The 24,391-nt window shown below is 34.2% G+C and overlaps 1 protein-coding gene across 8 annotated transcripts in view; it reads left to right on the top strand.

Annotated features, from left to right (window-relative positions):
* PDZ-GEF (PDZ domain-containing guanine nucleotide exchange factor) overlaps positions 1-14,840 on the top strand; it is a 504,712-nt gene extending 489,872 nt beyond the window's left edge. For 7 of the 8 annotated variants that reach the window (XM_069824559.1, XM_069824560.1, XM_069824564.1 and 4 more), the window contains one exon: positions 765-14,840. In XM_069824559.1, the coding sequence (XP_069680660.1) occupies positions 765-796 (32 nt within the window). In that variant the 3' untranslated portion in view covers positions 797-14,840. The remainder of the gene's footprint in view (positions 1-764) is intronic. The other variant, XR_011331894.1, reaches the window with a different exon arrangement.
* Positions 14,841-24,391: the final 9,551 nt, after the last annotated feature.

Here is a 24,391-nt window from a genome sequence, read left to right as displayed (position 1 = left end):
ATAATGAATAATTTCGAGGGAAAAATTGTTCCGGGGCCGGGTATCGAACCCGGGACCTTTGGTTAAACGTACCAATGCTCTCCCACTGAGCTACCCGGGAACTCTACCCGACACTGATCCAATTTTTCCCTCTATATCCACAGACCTCAAAGTAGGCTGACAACCGTCAAGCAACCAACATTTGAGTGCACACTAACTCTGTGTGACTTTAAATTGTGGTTTTCTGTTACGTACAGTGACATGTATTATGCAAATTAAGCTTTCAAGAATAACTCCCTGTAAAGTTAATTTGAATAATTTCGAGGGAAAAATTGTTCCGGGGCCGGGTATCGAACCCGGGACCTTTGGTTAAACATACCAACGCTCTCCCACTGAGCTACCCGGGAACTCTACCCGACACCGATCCACAATTTAAAGTCATACAGAGTTAGTGTGCAGTCAAATGTTGTTGCTTGACGGTTGTCAGTCCACTTTGAGGTCTGTGGATATAGAGGGAAAAATTGGATCGGTGTCGGGTAGAGTTCCCGGGTAGCTCAGTGGGAGAGCGTTGGTACGTTTAACCAAAGGTCCCGGGTTCGATACCCGGCCCCAGAACAATTTTTCCCTCGAAATTATTCAAATTAACTTTACAGGGAGTTATTCCTGAAAGCTGAACAAATAATGTTACAAAACCTATAAAATTATTACAAAGTAATATGTTATCTTCATGTTGTGTAATAGATTATTACAAACCATTAATGAAATTGTTTATTTGTCTGTTTCAGATGATGAAGATGCACAGGTGTCTGCTGTGTAAATGATTGCTTCTGTGCCACTTGAACTGTCAGCTTGTACGTGACTCAGTGCTTGTGTGAAGACACTTAACATTGTCTTTCCGCAAGGTGCAATGTTGTGAAATTAAGGTAATGTGTTTTGCTAATTGTGGTATATTTAGCAGGTCGATGATTGGTATAGACTAGCTGTGTTGGCAACAGTGTGTCATCGTGGATCGTGTTTTGTCGTGTGATGACAGCTTTGCAAGTGACAAAAGTGACGTTTATTTCTGTATTAATAAACTGTACAGCTTTACCAATCCTTACTCTACTGAAAAAAGAAATATATGCAAATATATTTCTTAATTCTTTGCATTGAAACCAAAGAGGGCTATGTGCATTTTTTATAATTATAGTAGTATGAATTTATAACTCTTGCTTGGCCCATTTAGTTGTTTTAAGAGACCGTCATAGCACAAAAAATGACACAAAATGCCCCAATTTAGAAGCATCTTTGCTTGTATGAAAACGAGTTTTAGTTGCGGTACAAGATCTACAATTTGTTATGGTTTCCATGACGACTTTATTTAGTAGAAAGTTTAATTCCTAGCATTCCCTCTAAGCACATATTCCAGACATGTCGTGTATTTATCAGTGACAAGGAACTCGTCAATAATAAACTTGAAATACACCAAAAAAAAAAAGTGGGATAAGAATCTGCATTAATTGAGATTATGGAATATTTGTATAGCATCAAGGTCAGGATCTCGTGAGACACGAGACAGTGTCTTTATTGGTGATTGAGGGAGTATTTACATTAAATTTACGAATTCAATTTGTTTTAGTAATATAGAAAAGCAAGTTTATTCTCTAAACACTGACCTTTAATGACCTGTAATAAGTACGATAAACTGCCAAGAATATGTATGAAGACAAAAGACTGTCAGAATTAAAAATAACATTAAATTTATTAAAAGAAATCATGCTTTCACTACAAATACAAGATAAAATTGTGGTCTAAGCGACATAAATTTGTGAGGAAAAAATATATATGTATATATAATCTATTCTAGCAAGGATTAAAACCAGATTTTTTACTAAAATTTGTAAGACTGGTCTGTCCTTTCATTTTAAAGAAATTGTTTGTGTGTGAATTAAAAGTTTAATGCTTGTTTTTAATCTGGAGATAGCTACATGAAATACTGTCAAAATATTTCAGATGTATAATAAAAAAGTCAGTGCAATGAAAATACTGAATTTGAGAAGTGGAAAATGGAGCACCTGGCCATTTATTTTAAAGAAAATTAGGGGAAAAAATTAATCAGTATTATGTCGTAGTTAAAAGTGATTTTGTTTGTAATAGTCTAGAGGTAATAGGAAAAAAAAAATGAAGTTTTTATATGTACATTATTTTATTTTTGTACATTTTTCCATGTTTGTGTTATTTTTGTTCAAAAATTTTAAAATATTTCCTCTCATGAGTTGAGGAATTATTCGTTTTAAATATATTTTATTAAAACGTGTTATTCAGTTAATACAATTTATAATTTTAGGAATGGATGTTATAGGGACCTCCCATCGCCATAGTGCACAAAAAAAGTCAGCACAAATAATGGTTGAGTATCGTTTTTAGTATAATTAATATTCAACAAGCTGCAGTCAGTTATCAGTGAATTGTAAATGCTACAAAATGAAGACATTAAATAATATAATTTGTCCATTCCTCATACGGTATTGTAATTTTTTTGGTCCAGGGAAAATACTTGTCTTTTACGTAAACACTAATATTTTTACGAGTGTTTTTGTAAATGACTTGTATTTTTCCTGGACAAAAAATACAATATGGGATTGCTACAAAAGCTGTCGGTTAATTTAGATATTGGCAACATATTTTATATCGATTGTAACACCAATATTTATCTATAGTAACATTCATAGTTTCATACCATTCAACCAATCAAGAGGGTAGCCTCTATAATACATCTGTTCCTAATTTTAAAATGTGTTATGTACACGTTAAAATGAAATATTCGTCAATCACTTCTTCTCTAAAACTGGATAATTTTAATACAAATTATGTATGACTTCATAAAAATTACAAAATATGTAATTAGCAATTTATGTCGAGTATTTAATACGTTTTAAGATTAAATATTTATTAATGTATTATGTTATATTATATTGCGTATGATTACCAATATAAGCACTACTTTACAATGGTCACTTCTGTTTGGACAGATCTTTCTAGCTTTTTCTTAGTCTTCCTTCCTTTTTGGTTTGTATTGAAAAGCCAGTTTTGGGGGATCTTTCGTCACCAGTGCATATAGTATTATTACCGGTACTAATTTTAAAGCCTTTGGGGTTGTTACTTGAAAACTCAATCCATAAATGATTTCTTTATTGTTAGAAATTTACTTAAAGTGTTACCACGTGAAATTGTAATAGATTATTAAATAAACCATTCTCGTGAAATACTACAGTAATTATACATCTTGAAATAGAGACAGCAATCTGAAAACTGAAGTTATTAACATTTTAAATTAAACTTTTCAGTTTTGCAGTGATTAGCTGGCCTTTGTTAAAAACAATGGACATAGTTCGTAAAGGAAGGAAGAAATAAATTTTGTAATATTATTTCGAGCACATGGAATTAATTCATGCTGTGTTCAGTTATAGAAAGTAATTTGTGCTACTCAAATCTTCATATCACAGCATTCAATCTTTTGTCTATTTTTTTTCCTGTCGTTAAGCTAAACATAGCAGTTTATTTTGTTACATTGGATTCAGAATAAATTTAGCAAACAAATGAAGAACGTCAGATTCACTCGCATCTTCTGTTTCATACATATTCTTGGATAATGGTCAGTGTTCTGTATAATTTACCGCAGACTATTGAATTTTCAACCATATTTAAGTAACATAAGTTATAGGTTATAGTATGACTCTAACAAACATGTTTGTGAAGATACAGTTATTCTAAGAAATTAAAATAATAATAATCAGTAACAGAAAGTACTCAGTACGAAATAAATAATGCTTCGTTGTTTACAAGTAACGTATTTTCATTTAAAGTTATTGATTTAGAATAAAAGCGAAAAGGTTTGGCTAGGAAATTATTTTTGTTAAGGGGGGAGACGGATGAAAAATTAAGACCATTTCTTATCAAATATAGTATCATTTTTCAGTTTACTGCATAAAAAAAAATAAATCTAGAGACCCTAATGTATGTGTCACCAAAATTTCAGGATTCTACCACAATTGGAACTGTCAATAATGAAGTCATATTTAAATGGCTACACATTTTAAGTTCTTTGTTGTATTCTTTGAAAGTGATTTTTCGATACTTACATTTTTAGCACATTTCTAGATATTCATAATATAAAGTGTTCTACAATATTAATAGTATCAAGCTAAGTTACTTTTTACATGCCCTATAAAGGATGATTAATTACAGTATATGATTTTTGATTTTGTTAACTTTTTGAAATAAAAAATAGTGTAATTTTTTTCTCAGAACACTTTTTAAAATACGAATACTTAGTGTTTTTCTAACCATACACAAATTTGTGGATCATATACTTAAAATTTATGCTAAAAATAGATTTTTAAAATATGCCACATTAAAAAAAAATCTGAACTCAAAAACTACACAAATAACATGAATGAAATTTTGTAGCATGTATGCATATTAAGAAAGGAGCATGCATGCAGAAAATAAACGCTCTAGTTAAAAAACTGTAAAAGTTATAATTTTCACTCATCTCCTCCCTTAAAACTGAATGAAATATGGTTGGGAAAAACATTAGTCTGCTCGATATACTTCTGAAAACATATCCATAATTATAAATGCACTCAGTAGATCATAAATAATTCATTCCAAAGATTTTGGTCCAGGTACAATTATAAAAAAAAAACGGATATTACAGAGAAATAGTTCTACTTATAGTATAAGCATACATGGAGACTTGAAAGAAACGAATATATTATCTCTTTATATAAATTATCTCATATTTTTGTGTGCTTTACTCGTTACGAACGTCTGATGTACTAGAATACTCATTGTGAGAAAAGGCGAAAAAAAACTGTAGTGTTTACGATATAGGCTTATTTCTAAATAATGTAATGATACCGAAATCTGAATAATATCCTCGTCCAGTAGTGAACTGTGTTTATTTGTATATGGATGTGCAATTGTTTATTTTATATCTGTATTCGATAGTGGACGGTATGCATCAAATGTGCCAGTCAGTGTAGAGGTGCGTGGTTTGTATTGTGTACATATTGGTTAGAAAACAGGGGCCCCGCCAACTGGTGTAAAGTTTGTCACGGTAGTTTTGAATCAGCTGGTCTTAATTCGTTTTTGTAGGTGTGATGTTTTTTGCCTAGTCGTTCCAGCAATGAGTTATTTTTCACTATATTTTTCTCTTGGTAAGTGTTTTTTCTATAGTTGGATTTTTTAATGTAATTTCCATCGGATGTGTATAGACCCCTTTAACCTATCTCCTTCTTTCGATCGTTTAGCATAGACAGATTTTTAGAAAATGTATCTTTGTGAGATGTTTACATATGGAGTAGCTTTGTATTTAGAGTACTCATGAAGATCTAGAGCTATTGTGAATGCTCTCTGAATATTTTCTCCCACGCTTTGTATTATCAATATAATTGCTGTAACTACAACTATTTTTTTATTAACTTAACTCTTGTAGCCGGTATTGTTAAAACTGCTTGAGTTCTTAAATGTTCCTTCATCGTTTTTCAATATGAATTTAACGTTTCTCTGCAGTTAAATTATATTCTTTTTTACAGTGTTGTCAGATTTAAAAGAAGCGAATTTCTGTTTGCAGTCGAATGTATAAAAGTGCCAAATCAATAAAAATGTCAGTTCCCTAAGGACTTTTCTGATGATGGAAATTCGTTTTCATGTAAAATCTGATACTTCACAGAGAATTAATTCTACTGGAAAGAGGTTAGATTCACAATATTGGACTTGAATATATATATATAGATACTGCAGAAGACAGTGACCATTTATTCATAATATGTTTACGTCTAAATTAAGTGATTATAAAAACTGGAATAGGACTTGATAGCAACAAAAGCGACATTTTGTTCAGCAGACAAGTAAATATAATATTATACTACGTTGTTTATTCATGAAAATGGCTGAATATGAACAAGTCTTTGTCATTGCTATATAAATATATATAAATTATATATGTGTGTACTGTCCACATAGCACTAGTTCTTATGTAGATATTCTATTTTCAGATTGCAGTTACTATTTTATCTGACTTATCAGCTGCCATTTATTTTGAGTTTGACTTAGAAAATCCAAAATGAAAAGTTTTTTTTTTCTCTTCCGTTAATTTTCCTATAGTTTTTGTTGACTTGTGAGGAAGTTTTTTGTAATTTCTTTGTAGATTAGGGTTTTTCTTTGTTGTTTTTTTCATCATTAAGTTCTTCAGTCAGTTTTGATCCACATTTTTAAATTTGTTTATAGTATGTTGTTTAAAAATATGGTATAGTATGTTATTTAATTTCAAAGTTCAAGAACTGTTTTTAGAACTGTCTTAGTCTTGACAAAGACTGATGGAAAACGAATGAAATTACATTATGTGTATTTGCAAAACTGAAACTGGTATGAGCTTCAATTCTAAAGACTATTAGTAAGTAAGTGTATCATAATTGAACATAACCTATAACATTTTCATGTAGAACAACATGAAAATATTCATTTATGGCAGAAATAAACCATACATAAACTTTCGGTATAAAATTGTTGTAGCTATATTATTTTTCCAGTTGAGTATAGTACATAGTTTACAAGGCAAAATTAATACACATTTTTGCTTATTTAGCAAGAAATTGAAACACGCTCTTTAGCTGTCACATAATATATGCAATCTATTACTTATTTAATAGTTTTTTGTATAATATTCCAATGCTGTTGTTTCTTGTTAGATACAAACGTTTGATCCATTTACTAGATCATTATTATTAATAATATACATAGTCAAATTTGGTTCTCATTTTATTGAACAAAATACTTCATCTCAAGTCAACTTCATTATAAATGTAAACATTGTTTAAAACAAAATTTATTTCGATGTTTTAGCGTCATTTTGCATTACTGTATCTTGGTACTGTACTGTGAACTGTATTTCATGGATATAAGTCTTACTGAAATTTCTCGAATTATGTTAGTAATAAAATTATTCAAGCTGTTCATTTTGTCAACAAACATCTAGAAAGTGTTTTGCTGAAAAGGACAGTCGATAATATCTAAAGAATTACTGCCTTTACATTCAACGTTTATGAGATATGAAGATGTACAGAGGATCTTGACATTCCATGAGAAATCCCTGTTAAACATCTGGTTACTATCTACAGAGACGCTGGTGTCACTGATTCTACATTGTAATTACAGATACAGCCATCAGAGTAGCTAATGTAATGGCACATGCCAACAGTTGATATCATGTTGTAAGTGATGTGTTGCGTTGTTTAGTGTTTGCAAGTTTGTGCTTTTCTGCGTGCAGATTTTGTCATTGCATTTGTCACTGGCTTATGATGGAAAGTATCAGCCATGAATTATTCGTATCGTGTGTAAAACTGAATAGTGTGAATTTCAGATAGCACACTCTGGTGACTGGAGATGACATTATAACCTGGGCGCTTGTTTTGCATCTTCATATCACAAAAACAGTGAAATCTGACAATACTCTTTTGTAATTCTCGGCTCAATTTTACGGGCAGAATACGATCTATAAGTTTGTCGATTTAATTTTGTGTCATACAGTCATTTGTTTTGCTGAAGAATAAGGACGCCTACATTGTTTTATATTATACTTGAATCACTGCCTGCTGAATCACATCATATGGCTGCTTACATCTATAGGATGTGATCCAGCAGGCAGTGACTTGAATCTTTTCATAAAAAACCGTTTTAATTCTCTTTTGTTCTTAATTTCTATAAAATGGCAGTCCAAGTGATACTCAATATTGCATTGATGAAATGCACCTCGACAGCTTAAACTGAAATACTTTGATTTATGCATTGTGTCCTGGACCAATGGGGCTTTATATACATACACTGTATTATGGGGATTAGGAATCTTTTGACATTTCCATCGAGAAAGCAATTGTGTATGAAGATTATAGAGTTCAAATCTCAAGAGAAAGAAATGTTCATATAAGAATGTTTTGTACATTTTTTTGTTAATTCTTTTTTATTCTTTTAGTGGAGGAGTCAAAACGTTTAAAAATCTGTGCAGTTCGTTTTCAAACTTTTGGAAGAATATATTAATCATCATTACATTGGTTAGTGACTGAATCTGTGATAAAAGTGTTGAATCCGTGATGGTAACATATGTCGTTCTTATAGTTTCATATATCTTATTATTCGGTATTTCACTCACACAACACAACTTCGCTCATCATCATCATCATCTTCCTAACAAGTATTAGGCCAAGTGGCCTGTTACGGTCTCAAACTAGAATTTTCAGTCCATCTCTTCTTTGGACGGCCTAGAGATCTTTTGCCATATGGATGGTAATGAAGCAGTGCTTTTGGAATTCTGCATCGATTCATTCGTTCGAGATGACCCTTCCACTGAAGTTGATATTTGCTGATGAACTGCATAATGGGTTCTATTTGAAGTTCTTGCATTAGGTCCTCATTTTTTTTATGATCCCAGCGAGTATATCCAGCTGTTGCTCTCATAAACCTCATCTCACTTGCTGTTATTCTACTGACATCTTTATTCTTCACAGTCCACGCTTCGCTACCATAGCTTAATACTGGCTGTGCTAAGGTTTTATACAAGCCTATTCTTGTGTGTCTTTGTACTAGTGAAGGTTTCATGATTTTATTAATGATCCCCATTGTTTTATTATATTTACTTCGCTCTTAGTCACTAATATCTATATTTATTTCCCACTATACTTACTACACCCAACTATGACAACATTTGTGAAGTTATAGGCTAACTCAGTAATAAAATTGACTTCAGAAACCATTATGAATAAAAACAAACAATAATTCGTATTTTTTTGCACACATGCTATGATGATGATTGAGAATTGTTGTGATGTCACAGGAGTACCTGGAGAAAACTCGTGTTGCTTGGTCAGTGGGCTCGCCCAACAAAAGTTATAAATTGAAGCGGTAATAATCGTAATAATTGATTGATAATTGATCGTAGTAATTGATTTCCTTGCCCCTCTTCAATACTCTTCTCAAGACTCGAGAATACCGGGATGTTACTCGCCAGATGGAATCTGGTGCATTGGATGATCGGGATATGCGCAATGGAAGACTTAGAAAAAAGTAGATAATGTGAATTTATGATAACAAATATAATTAACAAATAATAAACAACAAGTACATAATTAATTTGATGAAGCGAACAAAGAAAGTATGAAGTTAAATGGAAACGAAAAATGATATAACAAATTAATCTGAAATACAACCATAAGTAAAGTCCAGAACCTTCAACACTTTCAGTGATATGTCCCAATACATTCCTAAATTCCTAATTCAGTGTAATCGGGAAATTCACAAACAACAGGTTGATGACCTATAAAATATCTTCCCGCTGGAACATTGTCATAACATCTCAAACAACATATAAATTTCAACCCCAATGTCCAGCGGTTTCCACAACCCTATTAAATACCCAATTAGATTTCAGTGATTCCCACAAAGAGACAAACAACAGGCTCCAGATATTAACTCGTTGCATCAAAGGTAAAACAACCTGCAATAAACAGTCACACATCAGATCAATACACAAATAATTAATTAAAGATTAATTGTTAAATACAATATATAAATACTACAAATCTCTGTACTATTACAGTACCCATAATGCAGAGAGAGAGAGAGAGAAAAGAGTATATATGTATACCAATGATACGTTAGAATTCGCGTAGCCACGTAAGTATACTAGGATTGCAATACACTCGGATTAGTAAATCGAATAATCTGAAATGGCAATACTCAACTTGTAAATGAAAAGTAAAACAAGCAACAAGGTATACAAATTCGGTCCAACCTTTTCCACGATATAATAACATCAGTCATAATTCTGCCCGGGCTATCTCGGAAAATTTTGAAGACAACATAAGTACACTGTATCTCCCTACTCACGCAAATCAATTCCTCAAACCACTTCACTTCCTGTACATAATATGTACCACGCGACATAACTAACCAAACTAAAATGCCGCAGTATCTGATACATAAAGCAAGACATTACCACTCGCGGATATTCTCATTAACAATTTAACAAATGTATCGTGGTCAAATACAACAAATACCGAACCAGCTCATACTGCAAAATTAACTGTGCCATAATACATTGAATACAACCTTAAACATGTCGACTGCATCCATAACCGAGTTAATCGTAGAAGATAGAATCCCGAAGTCAGTGTAACTTGCTAAATACAACTAACTAGCCGACCTATAGTTCCGAGTGAACTTAACTGCTCCAGTGTATCTCGAAACAACCTTCCACGGCAAAAGTGAACTCCAGAGTGAAGTGCTCTGCTACTGAATATAAACAAAAAAACTCGATTCTCTCCCCGGCATTTGTTTGAAACTACCAGCCGGCCAATAGGAATTTTTGTAAGAAATTTAGAGAAAAGGCTAATGAAATTAACTCTGTCGCGAGATGGTCTAGTAGATGATTGACTGATGCGTCGAGCTCGGCTCAAAATTCAGGGTGGGTCGACTGGGATTTGAACCCGTCCCCAGTTCATAATGTTTCCTACATAGGCTAGAAATGTTGTTACTTGTTACTGGTGAAGTAGTTTGTTGTTCATTTAACAATTTTGCCTTTTGTGACTTGCACACTCAATTTGCTGTAGGCTACACCAGTTAAAGGATTTATTTGTAGTGCCGGTATTCCAAAATTCTCCTCATTTTCACTTCCTGTGTTACTTAACCCAGGTATAACCTAATTTAACAACTGCAGTACTTTCATTTACCTTTATTTTCTCAGTTATGCTTTCTATATTTTCGCATAAAGCTCCTTGTTTATGTAGCTCAAGATATAAACACTTATTCCTATGTTATAACTTCATATATGGTCCAGAGCAGCCATTTTCAACCAGTGACCAGCAAATGATATGCTGGTGTGCCACGAAAAAATGAAAATAGTAAAGCCGTTGCAAAAATTGGAAAAGTAAAAATGAAAAGAGTAGTAAAAAAGTGAATTCAAAAGACTCAACTTTAGTGAACACTGCGTAAGTCAACATTCAGTAAACACATCCCCACAAAATTCCACTGTAGTTAGGAACCACTGGTTTAGATTATATGAGTGTGCCACGGGAATTTAAATTACACCTTTAGTGTGCTACGTGTTGAAAAAGGTTGGAAAACCATGTTGAATTGTACTCGTATTTAAATTTTGTAGGAAAGTAATAATAATAATAATAATAATAATAATAATAATAATAATAATAATAATGGTTTATTTTAACTGGCAGAGTTAAGGCCATTCGGCCTTCTCTTCCACTCAACCAGTATGATAGAAAATTACTACAATACTATGAATATAACATAATTAATATAATACAATACTACAATACAAGACAATATAATACATAATTAATATAATACAATGACAATTCTTTTCATCTTCACAACACCAATAAAATAATTATGTAATAATAATAATAATAATAATAATAATAGTAATGATAGTCAAACCTAAATTAAATTAAATTATTAAACTCAATCACAATTGAGGGGCTTAGAACAAAAAGCAGGTAAGTGACGGAAACCTAGTTTTGAGGAAATTACAGTTAAAATTCTACATGCAATGGAATATTATACACTAGTTTGGTGAAATGATGCCCATATAGCAGCACTGCACAGTGTGATCACTTACCTGATTTTATCCCAAAGAAACATCCTTTTGGGCTATCATAACACGCACTTACCTCATTTTTTTTAATAATGCCACTTACCTGCTTTTTGTTCTAAGCCCCTCAATTATAACTTCAATTTGACTGCACCCATAGGAAATCGTTTAGCCTTTTCTTGAAAGTGGTTATTGTCTGGTAGCCCCTAATCTTCTGGGGTAGAGAATTCCATTCACGGGTGACTGAGACAGTGAAAGAGGATGTGTACAACTTTAAGCTAAACTTCTTACATACAGCAGGATAAAAGAAAATATTTCACAGAATACTTTGATAAAGTAATATTATTAGTGATTTTTACGAAAAGACCCCTGGATCGAAAGTGTTACTGTTTCTTTACAATATTGCTTCACTCTCATAAGTTGGCAACCCGTAACATTTCTTGGTATTCCAGATATTTGTTTTCTCAAAGCACCATAACATAGTAGCATACTGTAATAATTAATAATGAAAAGAATGTGCGGTTTCAGAAGGTCATATATATTCAACTACCTGTATTACAGTTATAATTAATAAGAAGGTCATAATATTACCATCATGGATTCAATACTTTCACCATACCAGTTCGGAAATGAAGTTGAATGATGTACATACATTTTTATGTTTTGTGATGAAGATAGATCTTAAGGTTGAGGTGTTTTATTCAGAGTTTTTAAAGGATATTGCAGTTTACAGCTTATATTCTGGTTACTACTACCATTTCATATCATACATGTATTCTATTAAGTCTCTTGCTAAGATGGACAAAATATCTAGGCGAAGTTTTCATAAATTTTAGTTATTTTTGGTGTAAATGTCTTCAAATTAATAGGAGAGTTGGGATTTGATGTGTGTTATGTGATATTCGAAAACATTTTTTAGTAATAGTTCTTTGACTAGTTAAACATGAAGTCACTTTCAGAATCATGAGTGAAATGGTGAATCTAAGAAATTGAAATATTTTCTCTTCCTTTCTTTCTCTTAATTCCTTCAAGTATTAAAAATAACTTTAAATTCTTTCCACAGTTATATATTCAACTCCTTCAGTTTTTCTTTCATTGGGATTTTAAAGGAATATAAATTATTCCAGTTGATTTCTGGTCAAGGAGAAACAATCCCAGTAATGAAGAATCTGGATAGACTTCTGGTATATTTCCTTTACATCTGATGAAACAATTTGCACCATCATGCTGCAGTGCCCTCGTGGGATAAAGTGATTAGAGATTGCAATTTATTATCCCATATACTCATTAAGGAATTCAAACTGTCAAACTTTATACTAAAACTCAATGGACATAAAAACTCGAAGAAATTTTAATCCTTTCGCTTATTACATTCTCAGAAATTTTCAAGTGATTCGGGTAAGAACTGTGCCATAAGAACTATGTTATAAACACAATATGTATGCTTTTAAAAATGTCCGCAGGAGAACAAGTAAATTGATACCATTTTCTGGTAGAATTCGAAGAATAGGATTTTTATTAATGGATAAAATAACCTTTTTTTTTTTATCCGAATTTCCCCAAATTCATTAATTCCTAGTGTTTTGCCCAAAGACAGGTCTTTCACTGCAAACCCACCATTCTCCAGTCTTTCCTATTTTCTGCCTTTCTCTTTGTCTCCTGATATGATCCATATGAAGAGTTCGCAGGAAAAATGATGAATGTTACAGTTTTGTTAAGGTTGATGTCATTATCTAATTCAATGGATCACTACGAAATTTAATGTTGTTCTTATGAAAAATGGTAAAAAGGAGAATTATCACCACGAATATAGTAATCCTTTCCTTTATTTTCTATAGACACAGCACTACATCTTGCACTTATAGACTCAATTAGATCATTATCTAATCCTTAACAGAAAAGTGACATTCATCGTTTTTCCCGCAAACTCTTCATATCTTAATGTCGTCTATCATCTGATATTTTCTTCTGCCCTGAACTCTTCTTCTGTTCACCATTCCTTCCAGTACATTCTTCAGAAGTTAGTTTCTTCTTAACCAGTGACCCATCAATTCTTTTTCCTCTTCCTGATCAGTTTCAGCATCATTCTTTCTTCGTCCACTCTTTCCAACACAGCTCCGTTTCTTATTCTGTCTGTCCAGTTCACACGCTCCATCCTTCTTCATATCTACATTTCAAATGCTAGTCTCTTCTCATCACTTCGTCGTAATGTCCATGTTTCTACGTCATACAATGCTACACTTCACACAAAGCACATCACTTAGTCTTTTCCTCAATTCTTTCTCCAGAGGTCCGCAGAAGATGCTTCTTTTTGTATTAAAAGCTTCCTTTAAATTAACTACTTTTAAATATATTTACCTCAAAATAAATGCGTGTGTATCAAAAATGCATCTTTTTAAAAAAGTTCTATCTGTCTTTAAAGAAGAAAACTATTTAAAGTTCTTTCATGGCTCAGTTACAGTATGCGGAGAATATAGTGAGAGTAGAATACCTCTTCCTGCTTATAAAATGTGAAGTTTGCGTAAAAAATTATTGCACATATGCCTGTGTTGCACTATTTCTCAGTCTATCCTAGCAAACTCTGATAATGTTAGTAAGATACCTTAAAATAACATCATTGTCACTTAGATGGGAATGAAGTAAGTTGAAATTGAAGTTTTTCCTAGTTTATCGGTTTATAAAATTGATTCCTCCACAGTATATTTCTTGTTTCTTTCCTTTTTATTTTTATTAATGTAATAAAAGTACAAGTTTATGTTATTTTGTATGTACAGATATGAACATAAGTATCTATTACATGTTGCAATGTTAATTTTAATCTTATATGAGCATTTCTTACGCGTGTATGTAGTGCACTTTTGTATTTTAAGACATGTCTGGGTAAATTAAAATGAAGTGCACTGTGTATACTACTCAAGTAATGTAATAACCATTGTAACAAGAGTTTTATAATAATACTTCGTGTTAATTTTTAAGTATAAATATTATATACATAACCCTGTCCTTTTTTAAATGTTGTACTATTATGGAGAAAATACTGTGTAATTAATGTTTTAAAACTTTTTTTTTGTCTGCCATGGTGTATTCCATGGTTATGTTTAGCTCCTTTAGCTAATGGTTACAATACTGAGGACCCTTTTTGGAGGTCCAACACATTTCCTGTACAAAAATAAATAAATTCCTACAATTTATGTGAATAAATATCAGTTTATTATTTTTCAGTTATCACACTGTCATTGCCACCTCCGTCCACCATGTTCCTCTGCTCCTCTGTAACCTCTAGATAGATAGATAGATAGATAGATAGACAGACAGACAGACAGACAGACAGACAGACAGACAGACAGACAGACAGACAGACAGATAGATAGATAGATTGGCAGATAGACAGACAGACAGACAGGCAGATAGATAGACAGATAGATAGATAGATAGATAGATAGATAGATAGATAGATAGATAGATAGATAGATAGATAGATAGATAGATAGATAGATAGATAGATAGATAGATAGATAGATAGATAGATAGATAGATAGATAGATAGATAGATAGATAGACAGACAGATATAGATAGATAGATAGACAGACAGATATAGATAGATAGATAGACAGACAGACAGACAGACAGATAGATAGATTGGCAGATAGACAGACAGGCAGGCAGGCAGATAGATAGATAGACAGATAGATAGATAGATAGATAGATAGATAGATAGATAGATAGATAGATAGATAGATAGATAGATAGATAGATAGATAGATAGATAGACAGATATAGATAGATAGATGGATAGATAGATATAGATAGATAGATAGATAGATAGATAGATAGATAGACAGATAGACAGATAGATAGATAGATAGATAGATAGATAGATAGATAGATAGATAGATAGATAGATAGATTTATTCGTTCCATAATATTCTTACATTTGCTTTATAGCATAGAATAAAGAACATGTCCAATTCTTACGTTTAACAATAAAATGCAAATGTGAAATTTGTACAGAATTAATACCTTAATAACAATAATATTTTATACAATGTAATATGTTTACTATTTAATAGTATTATAATATTTACACGGTACTGTGAAATGTCAAGAATTCATCTACAGAATAGAAAGTGTGAGATATTAAGTAATTGTTTAGTTTTACCTTAAATAATGCAGGGTTTTGGCTATGATTCTTAATGTCTTCAGGAAGACTATTGAACATTTTTATCGCCATGTAACGTACTCCCCTTTGATAGCATGATAAATTTGATGATGGCGTATGAAAATCATTCCTTCTGCGGGTATTTATACTATGTATGGCTGAGTTAGTTGGAAAATTTTCTTTATTACATAAGAGGAAATTTATTAGAGAGTATATGTATTGATTTGATAAGGTTAGAATCTCTAATTAAAAAAGAAAATAATCTACATGATTCTCTAGCCTTTGCTCCAACTGTTATTCTAATGGCTCTTTTTTGTAATAACAATATATTTTTACTATCTGCAGAATTTCCCCAAAATATTATTCCGTAGGACATAATGGAATGAAAATAGGCAAAATATATTGTCTTTAAGATACTGCTGTTTAGAAATTGTTGTAACGACCTAATTGCGAAGCATGCTGAGCTAAGTTTGGGGGTTATTTCTTGGATATTATTTTTCCAATTTATTGTATTATTAATATGCAAACCAAGAAATTTGGTTGTTGATGTTTCTAGTAGAGGTATATTGTTGATAGTTGTGTCCAAAAATCCCAGTACTTACTTAGATAATTTGATTTCAGACTTTCATAGTGTCTAATGTGATGTGAGAAAATGTGGTTTTTGCACTGTATCATAGATGTACAGATGTTGCATTATTATTTCTCTGGTATCACATGTCATAACCATCTCCATCCATCATGTTCTCCTGCTACTTTCTAACCTCTTCATATTAAAATCCCAGTAATTTCGTAGTTAAATTTGATTTCAGACTTTCATAGTGTCTAATGCGATGTGAGAAACTCTATTTTTTGCACTATCCTAGATGTACAGATGTTGCATTATTATTTCTTTGGTATCACATTGTCATAGCCATCTCCATCCAGCTTGCCTGCTGGTCTAAAGTTGCGCTCGGGCGCGGGCTCGATCCCCGCTTGGGCTCAGTACCTGGTTGGATTTTTCCGAGGTTTTCCCCAACCGTAAGGTGAATGCGAGGTAATCTATGGCGAATCCTCGGCCTCATCTCGCCAAATACCATCTCATTATCACCAATGTCAATGACGCTAAATCACCTAGTAGTTGATACAGCGTCGTTAAATAACAAACCAAAAAAAAAATGTCAGGTGAAGAATACAATGCGTGCAGTTTTTGTTTTGTGTAACTTTCTCCATTCTCCTGTAACTTCATCCCTATTAGCCCCAAATATTTTCCTAAGAACCTTATTCTCGAACACCCTTAATCTCTGTTCCTCTCTGAAAGTAAGAGTCCAAGTTTCACAACCATAACAACCGGTAGTATAACTGTTAAATAAATTTTAACTTTCTGCTTTTTTGACAGCAGACTGGATGATAAAAGCTTCTCAACCAAATAACACGCATTTTCCATATTTATTCTGCGTTTAGTTCCCTCCTGAGTGTCATTTATATTTGTTACTGTTGCTCCCTTTTCAACTTGTCCTACAAAGATGGCCGCATACATGTTACACGCTACCGTTGTGAATGCAATCCGAGAGCCTGCATTGTTGAGCGGCATAGCAGAAAATTGCCTAGTGTAATGGTTTGGGGCGCCATTGGATACAATATGCGATCTCGCCTCCTACGTATTCAGGGCAATCTGAACAGCAACCGCTACATTTAGGGAGGTTTTAGAGCCCGAGGTACTGCCCCTCCTTCAGGCATCTCCACATGCCATATTTCAGCAGGACAATGCCTGGCCACATGTGGCGAGGATTGTGCAAACCTTCTGCGAAGAACGACGGGTATCACTGCTTCTCTGGCCTGCACGTTCGCCAGACATTTCGCCCATCGAACATGTCTGGGATATGATTGGTCGGCAACTTGTTCGTCATGGTCCTCCAGCACCCACTCCTGACACTTTGTGGACTCGCATACAAACTGCGTGGAGGGAGATTCCCCAGGAACATATCCAGGTCCTCTTTGATTCCATGCCACGACGCTTAGAGGCTCTGATTGCAGCGCATGGAGGCTTCACACCATACTGAAATCTGTCACAGATCAGGTACAGTGCTGTAATTCTAATCATTTGTGTATTGTCATGTATCTAATCTATAGTATCAATTTCATTTCAGTCACATGTATCCTTTTTGGTGTTGCATAAACTTTAGTGTATATTACTTACTTACTTACAAATGGCTTTTAAGGAACCCGAAGGTTCATTGCCGCCCTCACATAAGCCCGCCAGCGGTCCCTATCCTGTGCAAGATTAATCCAGTCTGTATCATCATACCCCACCTCCCTCAAATCCATTTTAATATCCTCCCATCTACGTCTCGGCCTCCCTAAAGGTCTTTTTCCCTCCGGTCTCCCAACTAACACTATATATGCATTTCTGGATTCGCCCATACGTGCTACATGCCCTGCCCATCTCAAACGTCTGGATTTTAAGTTCCTAATTATGTCAGGTGAAGAATACAATGCGTGCAGCTCTGCGTTGTGTAACTTTCTCCATTCTCCTGTAACTTCATCCCTCTTAGCCCCAAATATTTTCCTAAGCACCTTCTTTGGTATATATTACTGATCAAACTCTGTCTTCTACAGGGACATCATTTTATTTTTACTTCAGTTTTTATTGTACCTGAGTTTTTTAATGTACTTCACTCCCACCCCCTCTACTAGTAAACTTCCAACCCTTCTCCACACAGAACTGAGGCCGCGTAAGCAGTACTGAGTTAGTGAGTATAGTACGTTTCAGAAATATGTTCGTGTTTTCCAGTGACGAAAGAGCTTTCAATATTGAATCATATTTTCGCACAGGTACTGTCCGTTTGCCTACGTCGCATCCCGGTTTCCCCCACCTGCTTCTGTTCGCCCCTCTGTAAAGGCTAGTGGCTGGGCTGTCCTAGATCTTTTCTGAGAACATTAATTTCTGTTAGGAATTGGACGTCTATGTAATATTATACAACTGTTTAAAGTAACTTAAATAAAAGGACCTCGTTAAGTAATTAACTGTCACGTGATTTCCCCCCCCCTTTCTACGATCCTGCGACAAAACCACTTGAACGGACAGTAGATAGCATTTCTGAGTAATTTTATCTTTTGGGAATCGAACAGAAGTGAAGATTGAATTTACAGTACGTAAGGTACTCTTTTATAGAGTAGGTACAGAATTATTTCAATATGAGTTACTCGTACGAAGGACGAAACTGGTAATTGAAATTAGGTACAATAGTCTATTGTGCGATAATATGCACATTAGAACTGAAGCCTGTATCGAAATGAACGGCCACCATTTTCAAAAATGTGTTTAAATATCCATATTATGATTATTTTTAAATTTAACTTCATTCTCTATATTGTACGCTAATGTGCTGTAGACAGTATAATATACACTGCATAATTAATGAGTCCGAATGGATAGCTCAATTTGTAAGTAAAAGCACTCATTGTTAATACTGTACTGTATTTTGATTAAACGAAAACCTAATGAAAATTATCAAACTCAAAATTGCGATATTTCCTAGTTTACATAAATGGATGAACTACTTTTCTTCTCTCCTATACCTAGTAAAGTGATTTGTTTGTATATTACGCCAGTATCACAGAACTCCAGTCTTGGAAGGGGGAGTAAGCGGTGTTTCTGGTTCTAGACCTTTAATCCAAAGATATAGACAGGTTTGAATAATTTCAAGGGAAAAATTGTTCCGGTCCCGGGTATCGATCCCGGGAACTCCACCCGACACCGTCTCAACTTTTCCCTTTATATCCACACAACTCGCGTGGGCTGACGAAGCGCCAGAGACCCACATCGAGTGCACACAAACTCTGTGTGACTTGGAATTGTGGTTTTCTGTTAACGTACACAGTGACGTATATATTATGCAAATCTAGTCTTTCAGGTAAGGCTCCCTGTAAAGCAGATACCCGGCCCCGGAACAATTTTTCCCTTGAAATTATTCAAATCTGCTTTACAGGGAACCTTACCTGAAAGACTAGATTTGCATATAGACAGGTTAATATTAAAAATATTAGTAAAAATAAAATGACGTCCCTGTATTATTTCTAAGACTGTGCAGCTGGGGCGAAGTGTTCGGCACAATTCAGTTTTCGAGAAGAAGGACCGCATAACTGACGTCAAATCTATTATTGATGACTAGCCTTCGTTGAATTGCCACACGCAGCATGCAATCAGGTTGCTGATGTATGGTAGTATAGAGGAGGTGAGCGACCGCCCGGTCTCGTAGTATAAGCAGTTCATGTTAAGAGTTGTGACTGGTCCAAATAGATAGAGCAGCTACAGCTAATGTATACCTATGTAAGCACTTGTTTTTGCGTTACTGTAGTTTGAATAGTCAAAACTTAACATTTGTTCAGTGCAGACAAGAATTCAATCAAAGATGCTACAATGAGAGTGTTGCTGTTCCAAACAATTGCCCCTGGAATACCCTTACCCCCGCAGCCAGTCTTGACCCGTTGGGGAACGTGGTTGAATGCTGTTAATTATTATACAGAATATTACGGCAAAATAATGGAGGTAATTGATGCATTGGATAGCACAGACAGTTCCGCTGTTGCAGCTGTAAAAGCATTCCTTCTGAACAGCTATTGGAAGATATTCTGTTCATTGATTCTAATTTTAAAATCGTGTCCAAAAGCATCACCCTGTTAGAATCGTCTAAACTACAACTCTCAGAAGCCCTAATGTAGTGGATAAAGTATCACAAACCGTTATCCAAAATAACAATTCACTAATTGCAGAAAAAAGTTAAATGTAAGTTGAGAAACATTATTGCTAAAAATTCTGCCTATTCACAATTTCGTATTATAAATGATGTACTATCAGGTCACGACAAGATGTCTGAAGTTTGTGTACTAAAATATAGTGACTTCCCATTCTTCAAATCTGCACCTATTACATCGTGTGATGTTGAACGTACATTTTCCCAATATAAAAACTGTTTGAGTGACCATCGGAGGAGGTTCACTTTGCAGTCGCTCAAAATGTACGTAACTCTTCACTGCAATGCACATATTCAAGGATGATGTGAGTATATTACATTAAATTTTAAGAGTTAATATATCTCACTACAAAATAATTGCGTATTTACATGTTTAGACATTTCCTACTTCAATGATCATTCATTATATTTCTTGAATGCAGGATACAGGTTTTATTGTAACCGCAGTATACTGCTCAGTGTTTACATCAGAGGCATACTCCATCCTTTGCACGCCCCCTTCTTATACAGTCTATATCGCGAGCGTAGTAAACCTTACGATTCTCGTGGCAATTCCACGAAGTCTATTGATGACCATATATACATTATTATTATTATTATTATTATTATTATTATTATTATTATTATTATTATTATTATTATTATTAAAGAATGATACGTGTATTTAACTTTAACCGTAACACCGAATATATTATTAACTAGTATGTATGTTTGATCAACAGTTCGAAAACAGGTTGGAACCTCATAATTGACAGCAATAAGGCAACACTCATGAGGCAACTAATCCAGAAGATAATTGGGTCGGGTAGTTAGTTCCTTTCTCCCTCCATTGCCTACATTGATGACAGTTTTAAATATTAATCTGATAAGGGGACAAATGTCTTTTTTCCCGAACTTCGGAATATGCATTTTCTATGAAAATGTCTCTGTTAGTGAGAAGCATCAGCTTGTCTTTCAGCGTATTCCGAATCTCACCGGTCCGGTGGCATCAATGACGTCACGTTGCAACGAAAATAAGGAACAAAACTGCTGGAAGAATCGATGCTGTCATGGCGACTGTGTAAGTGGTTATCTGTGCTACGCTAGCAAAATTTTGCGAAATTTCCGTACTGCCATCTCGTTCAAAGAAAAGAGATCATAAACAATTTATTTCTTGAACCGGTAGTAATAACTGGTCCGGTGACATGTTCGCTCATAAGCCATTAACATATTGTTTTTACGTTGTGCTCATTACAAACAATACAGCAGAACTAAAGCAGAACACACCGCCATGACACAACAGTGCACGATGTCATTCGTCTGCTAATTCCCGCCCTATACAAGAACCAATCAGATGCACTGATGGCGGCTGATGGAGACTGCCACCACCTCTGCAAGTTGATGGTACCGGTGCGACACCGGTGGAGCATCAATGAAGTCATCGGTGGAATTCGGAACACCGTGATGCCATCGGATTGCTCACCGGTGAGATTCGGAATACGCTCTATGTGAGGTTGGCTGTTACAGTAGGTTTCCTTTCTCTGTGTCAAAAGTGACCGGGACCATTCACCTACAATAATGTCAGGGTTAAGAGCATAACCCCCCCCCTCTCTCTCTCTCTCTCTCTCTCTCTCAGTGTATGTGAGCAGGTATCAGGTGCATATATTAACAATTTTATTAAGCGAGAACATCAATTGAAACATGTAATAGGTTATGTCACAAAATAAACAACCGGATCCTAATTTAAAATTCATGTTTAGCTGTACTTGAAAGATCCGAGAGAAGATGGCATGTGGAGGGGAGATGGTTCGTGGAAGATAATGACAGAAAATTGCCAGATGGTCTAGTCGTGAACAAATTATCTGTCATCTTCTGTTATTGTCCACATAGGATCATGCCGAAGCAAACACTTCTTTACTTTATGTTTACGAAAAGCATCTCAATTTAATGCTATTTATATAACGTGTTACCACGAAAGAATCAAGTTCATCCTTTTCTCACACAAGTGTTGAATTTAACAAAATATTATATTGCTGTTACTTTATTTCACAGAATCTTTTTTTTTTCTAAGAAATATGCGGCTATTATATTCAGATACCTATTCACCAATCACACTTTCTGAAGTCGAAATTGCGATAGAAAATCTGAAAAATTATAAGTCTCCAGGTATCGATCAAATTCCAGCAGAATTAATACAAGAGGATGGAAGCGCATTATCTAACGAAATTTATAAGCTTGTACTTGCTATTTGAGAAAAGGAAATTGTACCAGAACAATGGAAGGAGTCCATAATTGTACCTATTTTTAAGAAGGGGGACAAAACCAACTGTGGTAACTTTCGAGGAATATCACTTTTGTTGACGTCGCACAAAATTTTGTCCAATATTCTTTTGAGAAGATTAACTCCATAAATGAAATTATTGGGGATCATCAGTGTGGTTTTAGGCGTAATAGATCAACTATTGACCAGATATTTTGTATTCGACAGATAATGGAGAAAAAATGGGAGTATAAGGGTACAGTACATCAGTTATTCATAGATTTCAAAAAGGCATATGACTCTGTTAAGAGAGAAGTTTTAGATGGTATTCTTATTGAATTTGGTATTCTCAAGAAACTAGTTCGATTAATTAATATGTGTCTTAGTGAAACGTACAGCAGAATTCGTATAGGTCAGTTTCTGTCACATGCGTTTCCTATTCACTGTGGGCTAAAGCAAGGAGATGCACTATCACCTTTACTTTTTAACTTTGCTCTAGAGTATGCCATTAGGAAAGTCCAGGATAACAGAGAGGGTTTGGAATTGAACGGGTTACATCAGCTGCTTGTCTATGCTGATGACGTGAATATGTTAGGAGAAAATCCACAAACGATTAGGAAAAACACGGGAATTTTACTGGAAGCAAGTAAAGAGATAGGTTTGGAAGTAAATCCCGAAAAGACAAAGTATGTGATTATGTCTCGTGACGAGAATATTGTACGAAATGGAAATATAAAAATTGGAAATTTATCTTTTGAAGAGGTGGAGAAGTTCAAATATCTTGGAGCAACAGTAACAAATATAAATGATACTCGGAAGGAAATTAAACACAGAATAAATGTGAGAAATGCCTGTTATTATTCGGTTGAGAAGCTTTTATCATCCAGTCTGCCGTCAAAAAATCTGAAAGTTAGAATTTATAAAACAGTTATATTACCGGTTGTTCTTCATGGTTGTGAAACTTGGACTCTCACTTTGAGAGAGGAACATAGGTTAAGGATGTTTGAGAATAAGGTGCTTAGGAAAATATTTGGGGCCAAGAGGGATGAAGTTACAGGAGAATGGAGAAAGTTACACAACACAGAACTGCATGCATTGTATTCTTCACCTGACATAATTAGGAACATTAAATCCAGACGTTTGAGATGGGCAGGGCATGTAGCACGTATGGGCGAATCCAGAAATGCATATAGAGTGTTAGTTGGGAGCCCGGAGGGAAAAAGACCTTTAGGGAGGCCGAGACGTAGATGGGAGGATAATATTAAAATGGATTTGAGGGAGGTGGGATATGATGATAGAGAATGGACCAATGGCTGGCTTATGTGAGGGCGGCAATGAACCTCCGGATCCCTTAAAAGCCAGTAAGTAAATAAGTACCTATTCACCAATGAGGTGTAAGAATCTTGAATTTCAACCAGTCAGAGCTATGTATCGTTTTATATTGTCGATTTTATTTTATCGCTACTGTTTGTCAATTTCTTCTCATATATACAACAACCAACAAACACAAAATGAAATAAAACACAGCCACCTTAAGATGGCTATAAATAAAGCTATCCATGGTTTGAAATCAATTTAAAAAATCATGTGTTGAAAAGTATAACTAGATTTGGGAAACATCAAATATTGAAGAAGC

The sequence above is a fragment of the Periplaneta americana genome, chromosome 4 (assembly GCF_040183065.1).
Source record: "Periplaneta americana isolate PAMFEO1 chromosome 4, P.americana_PAMFEO1_priV1, whole genome shotgun sequence".
NCBI lineage: Eukaryota > Metazoa > Arthropoda > Insecta > Blattodea > Blattidae > Periplaneta > Periplaneta americana.
This window is presented reverse-complemented; position numbering and strand designations above follow the sequence as displayed.